General features: G+C 45.3%; 1 protein-coding gene across 1 annotated transcript in view; it reads left to right on the forward strand.

The window, feature by feature from the left end:
- Positions 1-16203, forward strand: part of ADGRV1 (adhesion G protein-coupled receptor V1) — a 470004-nt gene that overhangs the window by 340873 nt on the left and 112928 nt on the right. Inside the window, exon 85 of the mRNA XM_038765531.1 lies at positions 3012-3190. Within this exon, the coding sequence (XP_038621459.1) occupies positions 3012-3190 (179 nt within the window). The remainder of the gene's footprint in view (positions 1-3011; positions 3191-16203) is intronic.

The raw sequence follows: 16203 nt of genomic DNA on the forward strand, positions 1-16203 counted from the left end.
ACCCCAGCACTTAGTGCAGTGCTTGGCACATAATACATGTTTACCAAGCCCACAGATGTTACCATCATCATGTCTATTAACTCTGTCTTACTCTCCAAAGCACATCATACACAGTAGGTACTCAATAAATACTACTGATGTGGTGGGATGCTGGGCTATTTGGACCAAAATGGGAAGAAAAGACTGGTCTTTGCCCCTGAGGAACTACCAACCGAGAGAGGTGGCCGGAGTGAAGACGTCATACAGACAGGCCGGTGGGGCATAAGTGAGGGTGATTGAACAGGGATGGCTGGAAGTTTTCTGAAATTATCGGAGTGGTTCAGCATCATGAGATAGCTCATCCTAAATGAGAAAAGCCAAAGGACCAGGCTAAACCATGGTACTACAGGTAGGATGAGTTGAAGGAAATTCATTCATTCATTCAATCGTATTTATTGAGCGCTTACTGTGTGCAGAGCACTGTACTAAGCACTTGGGAAGTACAAGTTGGCAACACGTAAAGACAGTCCCTACCCAACAACGGGCTCACGGTCTAGAAGGGGGAGACGGAGAACAAAACAAAACATGTGGACAGGTGTCAAGTCGTCAGAACAAATAGAAATAAAGCTAGATTCATTCATTCATTCAATCGTATTTATTGAGCGCTTCCTGTATGCAGAGCACTGGACTAAGTGCTTGGGAAGGACAAGTTGGCAACATATAGAGATGGTCCCTACCCAACAATGGGCTCACAGTCTAGAAGGGGGAGACAGACAACAAAACAAAACATGTGGATGGGTGTGAAGTCATCAGAACAAACAGAAGTAAAGCTGGATGCACATCATTGACAAAATAAATCGAACATTAACTATGGACAGTACGTGTCTGTGTGTCCCCCCGGCCCCTGCTGACGTGGTGCACTATTCATGTGACACAGCCTATTGCACAGGCAGGTCAAACTCATTTCCATGGATGGACTGCCTGTGGGTTATTAGTTTGTGCCAGTTATTAATTATAAATTATTAGCATTATATAATAATTGTTATTAATTAATAGTTATTAGTTGGCCCAGCGAACAAGTGGTGGAGTCAGCATTAGAACCCACGACCTTCAGACTCCTAGGCCTGGGCTCTTTCTACTAAGCCGTGCTGCTTCGGTCAGCGTCTCCTCCAGGCGCACTGACAGGGCAGGTCGGGACCGGGTGGATTCGGTGATGGTGGCAGTTCTCGGCGGTGCGGGGCCCTCGCCACGGCAGCGGCCTCCCTCTTCCGTGGTGTCCCGCAGGCTCAGCCCATTCTGCTCTTTAAACTCACCGCTTATTTCCGGGAGGACGCGGACCCCCGCAAGGTCAATCTGGGGGTGGGAGCCCAGCTCGGTCCGCACACTCCACATCTCTGCCGCTCACCTCCTCACTGTGCCTTGTTCTCGCCTGTCCCGCCGTGGACCCCCGGCCCACGTCCTATCTCTGGCCTGGAATGTCCCTCCTCACATCTGCCAAACTAGTTCTCTTCCCCACTTCAAAGCCCTACTGAGAGCTCGCCTCCTCCAGGAGGTCTTCCAAGACTGAGCTCCCCCTTTCCTCTGTTCCTTCTCCCCTCCCCATCACCCCTAATCCCTCCCTCTGCTCTACCTCCTTCTTCGTCCCACAGCGCTTGTGTATATTTGTACATATTTATTATTCTATTTATATATCTCTAATTCTATTTATTTTGATGTTATTGATGTTATTGTTTTATTTTTTTGTCTGTCTCCCCCTTCTAGACCATGAGCCCATTGTTGGGTAGGGATTGTCTCCATCTGTTGCCGAATTGTACTTTCCAAGTGCTTAGTACAGTGCTGTGCATACAGTAAGCACTCAACAAATACGATTGAATGAATGAATGAATGAAAACCAGGCCGCACTTTACAAATGCTGTAAATCGCTAATGCACTGTTTTTAACATAGTAACCCAATTGTTCATTGTTAAAAAGACGAAAGGCTAGAGACTACTATTGCAGTTTTGGTGTTGGCAGTTAGTGCTTCCGTTGGGGCAGGGTGAGTGGAAAATGAAGTGGGGAGAGAGACAGGGACAAAGAAACTCACCCTTCACATACCTCACGCCTATATATGCTCATCCATGCTGCGAACAGCTGCGTGTACACACACACACACACACACACACACGCACACCCACACCCACCCACCCACACCCCCACTACCCTAAATCCTCACTTAGATGATCTTCCTGGAAGGGAATCGCTGGCTTAGCTCTAAACAACTGAATTTTTTCATTCGTCACTTCTCCCATGCCCACCTTCTAGCTCAGTTGTAGTCTCAACTCTCCCAAATCTGATCCCACAGCTTAGTCAACCAGTAGTATTTATCGAGCACTTACTGTGTACAGAGCACAGTACTAAGCACGTAAGAAAGTACAGTACAACAGAGTATGTAGATGTAATCCTGGCCAATAAGGAGCTTACCTTCTACAAGAAAGAGTTTATAGTATACCGGAGCTCATGCTATTTTCTCTTTCCAGAATTCCCTCCCTGTTTCAAATTCCCCAGGTTACAGCTCTCCTCATCTTCAAAGCCTTAAAACCCCACCTCCTCCAAGAAGCCTTCCCCGATTAATTCCCTATACCTTAAGTTGCACCAACCCAACGTCCTCCTGTAATGCTTTGTATACCTAGCCAATCCCAGATTTTATGGGCATATTCATTTGTATATTCCATGGTTTATTCAGTCATCTCATCCGAACATAAGAATGCTACTCCAGAGTATCCTTAGTCTTTCTCCTGCTCACACTCTTTGTTTGTAATCTAAGTCTGTTTTCTCCACAGAGGGCAAGACCTATGTTGGTTACTTCTACTTGGGAGAGAAGGCACTCAGTAAATATGATTTATGTTGATAAATCTGAATGAGACTTTGTAGTGTAGGACACATGAAAAAAAATGTTTATTTGTACTGTACAGTTTCAGACATTAAAGCCTTCCTTTAGGAAGTGATTATTTACATTAAAGCCTGTTGATTTCATGTTCTGTGACATTTCTCAGGCCGTGAATTTCTGGTATGTCCTGGTGATGAATGATGAGCACACAGAACGACGTTATCTCCCCTTCTTCCTTCTGAGTTGGGGACTTCCGGCTTTTGTTGTGATCCTGCTCTTGATCGTTCTGCGAGGGATCTATCATCACAACATGTCTCAAATCTACGGCTTGATCCACGGTGACCTGTGAGTACTTCTGTACAAAGCCCACTGGGGTCCTTGGCCCTCGCATGATTTTATATGTTATTGGCGATCTAAAAATTTGATCCAGGTATAAGATCACACCACCTCTTTCCTGTAAGTGAAGCCAGTTCTTGTGAAGGCAGGATATTGGACGGGGAGAGTGACTTTTGGGAGATGGGGTTTCAATCCATTGGTGACACCCCTGTGGAAATTCTTAGGAGCTGGGGAGAAGGGAGAGCTTGATATCTGATTACTAATGCCTTTTCATGGTCCGGAGATAGTCCAATTATGATTTGATCTCAAGTCCCTGTTGAGATGTTACAGAGGTAGAGTCATCACCATGTTCCCTCTTTGGCCACGGAGTTACCCTCTCCCCTAAAGCCCTATCCTTGAGAAACTTGGAAACTGATGGTGGTAGTGATTACTTCTTGTTCTCAGAGTCCAGCCATTGACAGAATAAAACAATTGTGCTTATAATGGCAAAGATCTGTGGTTAGGATTCTCCTTGGCACTTTAGTATTGCAAAGGACATAGACATAGAAAGTTTACTTCTTTTACTCCAGGATTCTTCCAACCTAATGAGAATGCAGGAGGTTAGTGCATCGTCAGTATATAATTGTGGATGTTAATTTGGAAAAAAAAATCCAGGATCAGTAGTGGCTGGCAGGTGGGCATGGCTACCATTTTCTGAGACAAAGTTAACTTCTTTCTTTCCTCCTCTGAAGAGCGTAGCTTCCATTCCATGGGACTGAATTATGTTGAATAATGGCAGTCATTGAGTGTTACACTCTTTGGGGAGGGAGGGTGGCCTACTGGAAAGAACATAGAACTGTAGGAGTTAGGAGATATAAGTTCTAGTCCCAGCGACACCACTTGCCTGCTGTGTGGCCCGGTCAGTTCAACCGTCACAATGTGGCTAAAATCCACCTTTTCCTCTCCATCCAAACTGCTACCACGGTAATCCAAACATTTATTCTGTCCCACCTTGATTACTGTATCTACCTTCTGTCTCTTCCCACTCCAGTCCATACTTCCCTCTGCTGCCCACATCATTTTTCTACAAAAAATGTTCAGCCCATGTTTCCCCATTCCTCAAGAACCTCTGGTGGTTGCCCATCCACTTCCATCTAAAATAGAAACTCCTTATCGTCGGCTTTAAAACATTCAATCACTTTGCCCCCTCAGCGTGGCACAGTAGATAGAGCACAGGTCTGGGAGTCTGCTTTGTGACCTTAGACAAGTCACTGAACTTCTCTGGGCTTCAGTGGCCTCATCTGTAAAATAGGGATTAAGAGTGAGAGCCCCATGTTGGGCAGGGACTATGTCCAACCTGCTTACTTTGTATCTACCCCCATGTTTAGAACAGTGCTTGTAGTGCTTGGCACAGAGTAAGCACATAACAAGTACCATGATTATAATTATTATTATTATTACCTTACCTCACGGCTCTCTTCTACAACCCAGCCCACAGACTTTGCTCGTCTTTTGCCAACTTATTCATTCATTCATTCAGTTGTATTTATTGAGTGCTTACTGTGTGCAGAGCACTGTACTAAGCACTTGGGAAGTACAAGTTGGCAACATATAGAGACGGTCCCTACCCAACAGTGGGCTCACAGTCTAGAAGGGGGAGACAGAGAACAAAACAAAACATATTAACAAAATAAAATAATTAGAATAAACATGTATAAATAAATAAATAGAGTAATAAACATGTACAAACATATATACATATATACAGGTGTTGTGGGGAGGGGAAGGAGGTAAGAGGGGGATGGGGAGGGGGAGGAGGGGGAGAGGAAGAGGGGGCTCAGTGTGGGAAGGCTTCCTGGAGGAGGTGAGCTCACAGTAGGGCCTTGAAGGGATGAAGAGAGCTAGCTTGGCAGATGCACGGAGGGAGGGCATTCCAGGCCAGGGGGATGACGTGGGCCGGGGGTCGATGGCGGGACAGGCGAGAACGAGGCACGGTGAGGAGATTCCATCTCGTCTGTCTCACCGCCAATCCTCTCACCCACATCCTGCCTCTGGCCTGGAACTCCCTCCCTCCCTCTTCAGCTGTGAAAGACAATTACTCTCCCCCCTTTCAAAGCCTTATCGAAGGCACAGCTCCTCGAAGAGGTCTTCCCTGACTAAGCCCTCATTGCCTCTTCTCCCACTCCCTTTTGCATTGCCCTAGCACTTGGATTTTCTCCCTTTAAGCAAAGCAAAATTGACTTGTGACTTGTGTCAGTGCTTAAAGGGCCTTGGTATTGGTAGTCTTGTCTTTGCCATTCGGGGCAGCATTTGGCTTAATGATGATGTTGATAAAGCCATTCAAGTAGCCAAATGGATCTTATGTGATAAGTCCAGGTCTCATCCATCAATTGGTCATATTTATGGTGCTCTTACTGTGTGCAGAGTATGGTACTAAGTGCATGGGAGAGAACATTAGAACAGAGTTGGTAGACATGTCCAGTGACCACAGTGAGCTTACAGTCTTGTCTTATACCTTCGAGTCATCTCTGACCCATAGCGATGCCATGGACACATCTCTCCCAGAATGCCCCCCTCCATCTGCAATGGTTCTGGTAGTGTATCCATAGAATTTTATTGGTAAAAACATGGAAGTGGTTTACCATTGCCTCCTTCCACACAGTCACCTTGAGTCTTCAACCTAACTCTCTCCCATGCCGCTGCTGCCCAGCCCAGGTGAGTTTGGACTTGTAGCGGATTGCCTTCCTCTCCCTAGCCACTGCCCAAGCTAGGAATTGAATGGGTAGGCCTCTGCTTGACTCTCCCTCCCATTGTCAAGACTAGTAGAGTACTGGAAACTCTCCAGGTGCGACCCTGAGATGGGGGCTTACAGTCTAGAGGGAGAGAAATAGCCTCATAGCCAAGTAGAAGGCTAGACAGCACCTCAGCCTTGTCAGTTTTTATTTCACTGCTAAATATGGTGTTCTCAATATTGTCAAACCCCGACACAGCCTCCTCCAAAGGACAGAGTTAATTCCTGCAGTCTCCTTAGGCCTACAGCCATCAGTCAGTCAGTCTTACTTACTGACCACCTACTGTATGCCGAGCATTGTACTAAGTGCTTGGAAGAGTACAATATAACAATAACAGGCACATTTCTGGCCCATAACTTTCATTCATTCGATTGTATTTATTGAGCACTTACTGTGTGCAGAGCATTATACTAAGTGCTTGGGAAGTACAAATCGGCAACATATAGAGACGGGCCCTACCCAACAACGGGCTCACAGTCTAGAAGGGGGAGACAGACAACAAACAAAACAAAACAAGTAGACAGGTGTCAAAACCCTCAGAGCTTACAGCACCGCGATAACTCTGTTCAACACTTGGTAGTCATCATACATCTTTCTGTTCACGTGTCCCTAAACTCAGTCATCAAGGTGTAGCAATTCTTGGATAATGGAAAGATGCTCATAACTTGTCGAGTGGGAAGAATTTCTCGATGGACGGGAAGCATTTTTGACAGCCTCTTCCAGTTTGCTTGCTGCAACCTCACTATTTGTAGAATAGACCTGTGGGCTGACCACCCACATCCAGGTTTATTTCAGCAGTAATGGGTCACCCTAACCTTCTCAATTAAAAATAAGAAGCTGGTATGCTTTGGTTTAAGATAGAACTCCTGGTCTTCAGATTATACCACCAGCCTGGATGGGGAAGCATTGACTTTGTTTTTGGAGACCTATTCAAAAGGAGTCTACAGTCTTCTTCAGAGATAGCTTCTTTTCAAAGTAAGGTTCTCGGTTGGGACACTTGGACTTTCAGAATAGGTAATATCAGTATTAAGTGCTCTTATTCCCCATTGAATCTTCCTCCATTAATCGAGCCTTTCTTTATAAGCCTCACATCTCCCGAGTTAGGAAAGTGTGAGATTAAAGGCATACTAGTAGATTGATGAGGATGTTACTTACAAGATATGTAGTTATTTGGTGAAATAATAGCCCACCTGCTGTGATTGTAGTAATTCTCTTTTAGTGAACAATCTACACACTAGATTCTCAGGACATAGATACACTTTATAACATAATATAGCATAATACAAGGATGAACTTATTCAGTTTATCCTGTCAGCTACGTCAAGTAGCAGGATTCTATGGGAAGTGCAAATGGTGTTCTCTTGACTAATGGTGTTGAGCTTTGCAAAGGAATCAGAGCAATGCCTTTTTCCGTAGTCACTTAGAATGGAGCCAGAACAGAGTCTACACAGCTCAAGAGTAAGTTTCTTTTCAAAGATAAAACAGAATAGCCTAATAGAAAGAGATTAGGACTGGGAAACCTGGGTTCTAGTCTTGATTCCACCCCTTGCAGGCTCTGTGACCTTGGACAATTCAATTAACTTCTCTGGTGCTCGGTCTCCTTATCTGTAAAATGCGGATTAAAAAATCTGATTTTCCTTCTCTGACTGTTTATCTCCATACAGGACAGGGACTGTGTTGATTCTGATTGTTTTGAATCTACTGCAGCATTTAGCACATAGTAAAAGTTTAATAATTATTATTAAAAAGATAACATTGACCATTTTACTTTCAGAAGAAAGTACAGTGCAAGGAGGCAGTTAAAGATGTTTGTTATGCTTTTTAATTCAATATCTCAGTTATTACCTTTCTCTTCCTCTCGATCATTGGTTTTTATTGAGTTACTATGTGTTAGTGCACACTATTAAGCACTTGGCTGAGCGTCCAAGAGCTTAGTGGGATATGGACTTATAAAGTGCATAACCCCCCCGAGGTACCTTACCATCCCATACTAGACTCTCTTACTTTGGAGCCACAACATGCTATTCCTTGGTCTGGAACATTGCCCACTCCTACCCTTCTTCAAATCCCTACTCCAAATCCCCCTCTAATGTGAAGTCTTCCCTTACGCACCTCCTCTCCTGTTACCCTTCCTGACATTTGTATCTACAAGTCAAAGCACATGCTTCCTGTCATCTTCCTTCCTCTCCCGATAGACTGTGCGTTCTTCGGAACAGGAGCTTCTTGAATGGCCACTACCAGAATGGCTCCTTGATGGGTTGTTACTGTTCAAGTCCCCTTTCAGGGTCGCAGCTGGAGAGTTTCCAGTACTCCATCGGGCTCGACTAAGAGAGGGAGAGTCGAGCAGAGGCCTGTCCATTCCATTCCATTCCTAGCTTGGGCAGTGGCTAGCAAGTGGAAGACAATCTTTTACAAGTCAAAACTCACCTGCGCTGGGCAGCAGCAATATGGGGGAGAGTCAAGGGCGGAGACTCATGTTTACTGCGCGGAAGGAGGTAATAGTAAACCAATTCCATATTTTTACCAAGAGAAGTCAATGGATACACTACCAGAGAGATTGCTGGTAGAGGTGGGGTGTTCTGGGAGAGATGTGTCCATGGCGTCACTATTGGTTGGAGGAGACTTAACGGCATAAGACAGGACTGTTCAAGTAGTTTGAGCCAGTCCTTATGGTAAGGTGAATTGCCCACAGTAGGTGCTAAGTAAATACAACTCCTTGCCTGAAAGAATCAATTCACCTCCCGGATTGCCCGGCGTCACATCATTCAGCGATTCAGGAAAGTTTGGGGGCTTTATATGTTGGTTTGTATGGTATTAGGAAAGATATCAATATATTTTTGAAGGGGGCACTTTGGTGTTTTAAAACTCAATACCCTCTCCACTCAGTGTCAGATGAATAGATTTTACAGAAAAATCGATGTCCTCCTGTTCAACAATGGTGGTTACATCTGAAGAAGCAATGTACTTTGCAGCCAAATTTGCTGCTTTTTCCTTCAGGGAAACTAATCAATCATTCAGTGATATTTATTGAGCAACTATTGTTTGCCCAAACAGCATGGTACTAGGCTTTTGGCAGATTTCAGTAGAATTAGCAGACATGATCCCTGACTTCAAGGAGCTTACAATCTCGTTTCAGGAGACAGACACTAAGATAAATTCAGAGAAGGGGAAGTAATAGAGTGTTTAAGATATTTTCACAAGTGCCATGGGGGCTTGGGAGTAGTTAAAGGTGTAGTTGGTGCAGAAGTACTGCAGTAAATGGCAGTTGGGGAGAATAAAACCTGGTGGAGTAGAAAAAATAATCAAGGAAGGCCTCCTAGAAGAGCTGTGAAGAAGAAAGGAACTATGCAGGAAGCAGGAGTCCCCTTTCTAGACTGTGAGCCCATTGTTGGGTAGGGACCATCTCTATATGTTGCCAACTTGTACTTCCCAAGCGCTTAGTACAGTGCTCTGCACACAGTAAGCACTCAATAAATACGATTGAATGAATGAATGAATGAATGACTGCTGAGTGAGGCTGAAGTCCATAGTTATTTTCTGCCGAAAAGTGTCACGTGCTTTCCCCACTTTTGTTTGAAGAGGTTTGCTATTACTAGGCCTTGGGCCATCCACCACCAAGTTGAAACCACAACAGTTAGAAAACCGAAAAGTTGTTGTGTAGAGGAGGTTAGAGGAGGCATCTTCAATGCCAGAAGGAAATGTGTAGAAAGGTAAGCAGTTCTCAAATGTGTTCCATAGTGCAGCTTGGGTAGACAGTCTGGGGACAAGGGATTTTTGGGACAGTTCAGAGTATTTCTTTTGACCACTCTGGTTACAAATATTTTTATGTTTGTGTCCTCCTTCGAGTGTGAGCTCACTATGGTCAGGTAGCTTGTCACTTCTTTATTCAGTACAATGTACCTGACCAATACTATGACCATCACTATCCTTACTATTAGTGCTTCTACCACCACCACCATTACTAGTAGGATGTCTCCTCTTCCCACCCATTCTACTGAAAAAAACAATTTTCGTTCTGGTTTCTTCTCTCAGTGGATTTGCAGGGGATTTTTTTTTCTAAAGCTAAAATGATAATAAAATCAATTAGAAGCACTGCTTAAAAACAGAAGTCTAAGAATAGCATTTGTCAACTGATTCAAGATGGGTTGAGCTATTCTTCCACCAAAAAAGATAATGATTATAAGAAAAAAATATGGAAAATAATCACACTAATCCTCTCTCTCAGCCTCTTTCCAAAATCAGAGACATTTATTGAGCACTTACCATGGGCAGAGCACTGTACTAAGTGCTTGGGAGAGTACAGTATAACAAAGTTGGTGGACACATGTCTTGCCCACAATAAGCTGTATTGGACTATTGCTGTATTGTACTTTCCAAGTGCTTAGTATAGTACTCGCACACAGTAAGCACTCAATAAATATGATTGAATGAATGAACAAACTCAGTCTAGAGGAGAAAAAAGTGGGTTTTCAGTTTGACAAAGAGCTACTGTACAACAGTACTGTACAACAACAGGTGTTAAACAGGTAGACAGTGGGAAGAACAATGTCTCATTTACAAAATTTTCATACTTTCCCTTGTGAAACAGTGACTCAGCATTATATCAGGGATGAGGTAAAACGGTAGATGATAGTGAAACTGTAAAGTTATGTACTTGGAGAAGACTTAAACCTGCAATCAAAAACCAAATGGGTAAATATAAGCATATAATATATTTTTCATCTCCAAACATATGCAAACATGCCTACACCCTACAGGAAGAACTTCTTGATTAAAATAGATGTGACTACCGTGATGAAGCAGCGTGGCTCAGTGGAAAGAGCATGGGCTTTGGAGTCAGGGGTCATGGGTTCGAATCTCAGCTCTGCAATTGTCAGCTGTGTGACTTTGGACAAGTCACTTAACTTCTCTGTGCCTCAGTTCCCTATCTGTGAAATGGGGATTAAGCCTGTTAGCCCCCCGTGGGACAACCTGGTCTCTTTGTAACCTCCCCAGTGCTTAGAACAGTGTTTCGCACATAGTAAGCACTTAATAAATGCCATCATTATTATACCAGTTCACCCAGATACCTCTTACGTGAAATGGATGAACTGAACGTATGTTTAAAACTAATACTTTGTTAGCTATCTACTAAATCCTTAGTGGGGGCCAAGCTCTGTGCTAAGAGGTAGAGTAAATGCAAGACAATCATATCATAATCATCAGTGGTATTTATTGAGCACTTACTATGTGCAGAGAACTGTACTAAGCACTTGGGAGAGTACAATGCAACAGAGTTGGTAGACACATTCCTTGCCCACAGTGAGCTTGCAGTCTAGAGGAGGATCAGACACAGTCCTTGTCTCACACACAGTTCACCGTCTGAGAAAGGGAAGCGGATGTCTTTTTCCCAGTCAACTGATGTAGAAACAGAGGCCCAGAGAAACCAAGTGAGCTCCCAAAAGTCACACAGCACTCATGTTTATATAATGCTTTTTATCTTTCCCAAGTACTTCCAATCTTTTTATCCTCACAACATCCCTCCTGGGGATATATCCTTGTTTACCCTGAAACAGAGACTCAAAGAGGAAAAGGAATTTGCCCAAAGTCACACAGCAGTCCCGAGACAGAGCTGGAACTCAAATCTAGGTCTTTTAGCTCCCAGTCCCATGCTCTTAACCTTAGACTACACTGCTTCCCGTTTTTGAGAAGCCATTTGAGAAGCCTATAGGGTAACAGATGAATGGTTTGACCAGAAATTTCCCTTCACTGGGGGGTTCTGATTTTGATGTTTAGTTGTTGTAAAGCTGTGTAAAGAATGCCTTTTACTGAGATGATTACCTCCATTCCCCATTTCCTTTTGCACGCATAAAGCTCAGGGACGTTGGCCACATCTGCGAAGGGAACCAAAAAAAGAACCCATTAAAACAACTGGAAGTTGTTTGAGGCTGTATAGACAGAAGTGTTTGGTCACAACCATAATCTCTGTGTGTATCCCAGGTGGTCTGGGAGTCTGAGTGATGGACAGTTGTTCCCTCAGGTTGGCAGCTCCCCATCACTGGCCTGCCATGCCAGAGCAGAAGGAGAGGACATTCTCTGTCAGTCAGGAAGAGGTCAGTGCCCCTAGAGGGTACCATTGGTTGCAACCAGTGTATCTGTATCTGTACAACTTCTTTTGCTGCCCAACATAATCCCTGAAAATGGGTGTTTGGTGCCAGAGGTTTGTTTGGTTCCACTCAAGCCAGACATTTTCAGTGACAGTAGGCTCATTTCATCCCCACTTGCCATTATTTCAAAAAGTTCCGTAGCATCCTATTCATACGAAGAAAATGATTTCATTGAGTAGTCCACAACATCATCTTTTAATGCAGATCTTCTGACAAGACTGCCCATTGGGAATTGCCTTTATGAAGGGAAACAAACAGAAAGGACAGGAACAAAAGCCAATTACAGTGTGACACACACACTTCCTAAATCATGAATAATGGCTACATTCAGAGGTTCTGAGAAGCCAAAGTCTATTCCAAGGGCAGATCAAAAGGAGCACCTAAAAATATGAGTTGATCATTTCCATCCATCTTCTAAGAAGGGGGAAATGCTTAAGTGTACACAAAGGATCTGCCAAAACCGAAGACTTGTTCTCAGTGGTCAAATGATTTCTGAGGAGCTTTTCATTGACCTTTGTTTGGCATGTTCTGACTTATCTGAAGATTTTTAGTGAAAGACAAATTGCCCTTTGAAGTCCTAATGCTTGGGAAAGGGAAGGTCAAAGTTTGCATACCTCACAAATGGGCTGAGTAGCAGAGCAGGCCAGAGAAGGCCCAGAACCTATTTCAACTTGTGGGAGGAAAAAAGGGACCATAAGTAAAATTCACTCTGTGTCCTATAAAAATTTGATCTGATTTCTAGTAGAAGCACTCTTGAAAAGCAAGAAGATACACTGAGGGTTGATGCCAAATTTTTATATTTGTATGCTAGAAATCACTTCCCTTTGCCTTAGTCTCATCGTCTGTAAAATGGGAATGAAATGCCTGTTCTCTGACCCTCTTAAAAACAGATCCCCATGTGGGAGAGAGGCTGATACACACACAAACACACACACACGTGATTTTCCCACAGACGCCATTAGCAGCAGCAGGAAAGAACGAGAGGTGTATGTATTTTCCCATGTCTGCCAAGATAGCTGATTCTGTGCTCCTGGATTTCCATTGTTGGAGGAGCGTACCTTCCAAGTGCCATTTGGAACTCCGGGAATGCCGGGTCAGTATCTGACTCCCACCTGGATTGGGACAGGAATCCAGTTGCCCAAGATGGTGCGGAGAGGACCCAATTCAGACTGTCTTTATCCTGTCTGGCCACTCAGACCCTCAGAGCGGAGAAGTGGTGGTCCAGGGTGTGTCCGGGTTAGAACTGGAATCTCCATTTTGAGAAGGGAGCATAAGACTGTGAGCCACCCGTGGGACTTCCTGATCGCCTTGTCACCTCCCCAGCGCTTAGAATGTTGCTTTGCACATAGTAAGCGCTTAATAAATGCTATTATTATTCCCTCACCTGTAAAATGGGGATGAAGACTGTGAGCCCCCCGTGGGACTTCCTGATCACCTTGTCACCTCTCCAGCGCTTAGAACGGTGCTTTGCACGTGGTAAGCACTTAATAAATGCTATCATTATTATTATTATTTGTTTGCTAGGCACTTACCACCTGCCAGGCACCGTTCTAAGAGCTGGGGTGGAAACCAGCCAATTGGGTTGGACCCCCTCCCTATCCCACGGGGGGGCTCACGGTCTCCATCCCCATTTTGAAGATGAGGGAACTGAGGCACAGAGGAGTTGAGTGACTTGCCCAGGGTCGCACAGCAGGCAAGTGGCAGCAAACCTTGTGACTCCCAGGCCCATGCCCCAACCCCATGCAGCAGACAAATGGCAGCAAACCTTGTGACTCCTTTTAGAATGTGAGCCTACTGTTGGGTAGGGACTGTCTCTATATGTTGCCAACTTGTACTTCCCAAGCGCTTAGTACAGTGCTCTGCACACAGTATGCGCTCAATAAATACGATTGATGATGATGATGATGACTCCCAGGCCCGTGCCCGAACCCCATGCAGCAGACGAATGGCAGCAAACCTTGTGACTGCCAGGCCCGTGCCCCAACCCCATGCAGCAGACAAATGGCAGCAAACCTTGTGACTCCTTTTAGACTGTGAGCCTACTATTGGGTAGGGACTGTCTCTATATGTTGCCAACTTGTATTTCCCAAGCGCCTAGTACAGTGCTCTGCACACAGTAAGTGCTCAATAAATACGATTGATGATGATGATGATGATGACTCCCAGGCCCGTGCCTTAACCCCATGCAGCAGACAAATGGCGGCAAACCTTGTGACTCCTTTTAGACTGTGAGCCTACTGTTGGGTAGGGACTGTCTCTCTATGTTGCCAACTTGTACTTTCCAAGCGCCTAGTACAGTGCTCTGCACACAGTAAGCGCTCAATAAATACGATTGATGGTGATGATGATGACGACTCCCAGGCCCATGCCCTAACCCCACGCAGCAGATGAATGGCAGCAAACCTTGTGACTCCCAGGCCCGTGCCCCAACCCCATGCAGCAGACATATGGCAGCAAACCTTGTGACTCTTTTTAGACTGTGAGCCTACTGTTGGGTAGGGACTGTCTCTATATGTTGCCAACTTGTACTTCTCAAGCGCTTAGTACAGTGCTCTGCACACAGTAAGCGCTCAATAAATGCGATTGGTGATGATGATGATGACTCCCAGGCCCATGCCCTAACCCCATGCAGCAGACGAATGGCAGCAAGCCTTGTGACTCCCAGGCCCGTGCCCCAACCCCATGCAGCAGACAAATGGCAGCAAACCTTGTGACTCCTTTTAGACTGTGAGCCCACTGTTGGGTAGGGACTGTCTCTACATGTTGCCAACTTGTACTTCCCAAGCGCCTAGTACAGTGCTCTGCACACAGGAAGTGCTCAATAAATACGATTGATGATGATGATGATGACTCCCAGGCCCGTGCCCGAACCCCATGCAGCAGATGAATGGCAGCAAACCTTGTGACTCCCAGGCCTGTGCCCCAAACCCATGCAGCAGACGAATGGCAGCAAACCTTGTGACTCTTTTTAGGCTGTGAGCCCACTGTTGAGTAGGGACTGTCTCTCTATGTTGCCAACTTGTACTTCCCAAGCGCCTAGTACAGTGCTCTGCACACAGTAAGCGCTCAATAAATACGATTGATGATGATGATGATGACTCCCAGGTCCGTGCCCCAACCCCATGCAGCAGACAAGTGGCAGCAAACTTTGTGACTCCCAGGCCCGTGCCCCAACCCCATGCAGCAGACAAATGGCAGCAAACCTTGTGACTCCTTTTAGACTGTGAGCCTACTGTTGGGTAGGGACTGTCTCTATATGTTGCCAACTTGTACTTCCCAAGCGCCTAGTACAGTGCTCTGCACACAGTAAGCGCTCAATAAATACGATTGATGATGATGCAGCAGACAAATGGCAGCAAACCTTGTGACTCCTTTTAGACTGTGAGCCTACTGTTGGGTAGGGACTGTCTCTATATGTTGCCAACTTGTACTTCCCAAGCGCCTAGTACAGTGCTCTGCACACAGTAAGTGCTCAATCAATACGATTGATGATGATGACTCCCAGGCCCATGCCCTAACCCCATGCAGCAGATGAATGGCAGCAAACCTTGTGACTCCCAGGCCCGTGTCCCAACCCCATGCAGCAGACAAATGGCAGCAAACCTTGTGACTCCTTTTAGACTGTGAGCCTACTGTTGGGTAGGGACTGTCTCTACATGTTGCCAACTTGTACTTCCCAAGCGCTTAGTACAGTGCTCTGCCCACAGTAAGCGCTCAATAAATACGATTGATGATGATGATGATGACTCCCAGGCCCGTGCCCCAACCCCGTGCAGCAGACAAGTGGCAGCAAACTTTGTGACTCCCAGGCCCGTGCCCCAACCCCATGCAGCAGACAAATGGCAGCAAACATTGTGACTCCTTTTAGACTGTGAGCCTACTGTTGGGTAGGGACTGTCTCTACATATTGCCAACTTGTACTTCCCAAGCGCTTAGTACAGTGCTCTGCACACAGTAAGCACTCAATAAATACGATTGATGATGATGACTCCCAGGCCCGTGCCCCAACCCCATGCAGCAAATGGCAGCAAACCTTGTGACTCCCAGGCCCGTGCCCCAACCCCATGCAGCAGACAAATGGCAGCAAACCTTGTGACTCCTTTTA

Source organism: Tachyglossus aculeatus, chromosome 23 (genome assembly GCF_015852505.1).
Source record: "Tachyglossus aculeatus isolate mTacAcu1 chromosome 23, mTacAcu1.pri, whole genome shotgun sequence".
NCBI classification, from domain to species: Eukaryota; Metazoa; Chordata; class Mammalia; order Monotremata; family Tachyglossidae; genus Tachyglossus; species Tachyglossus aculeatus.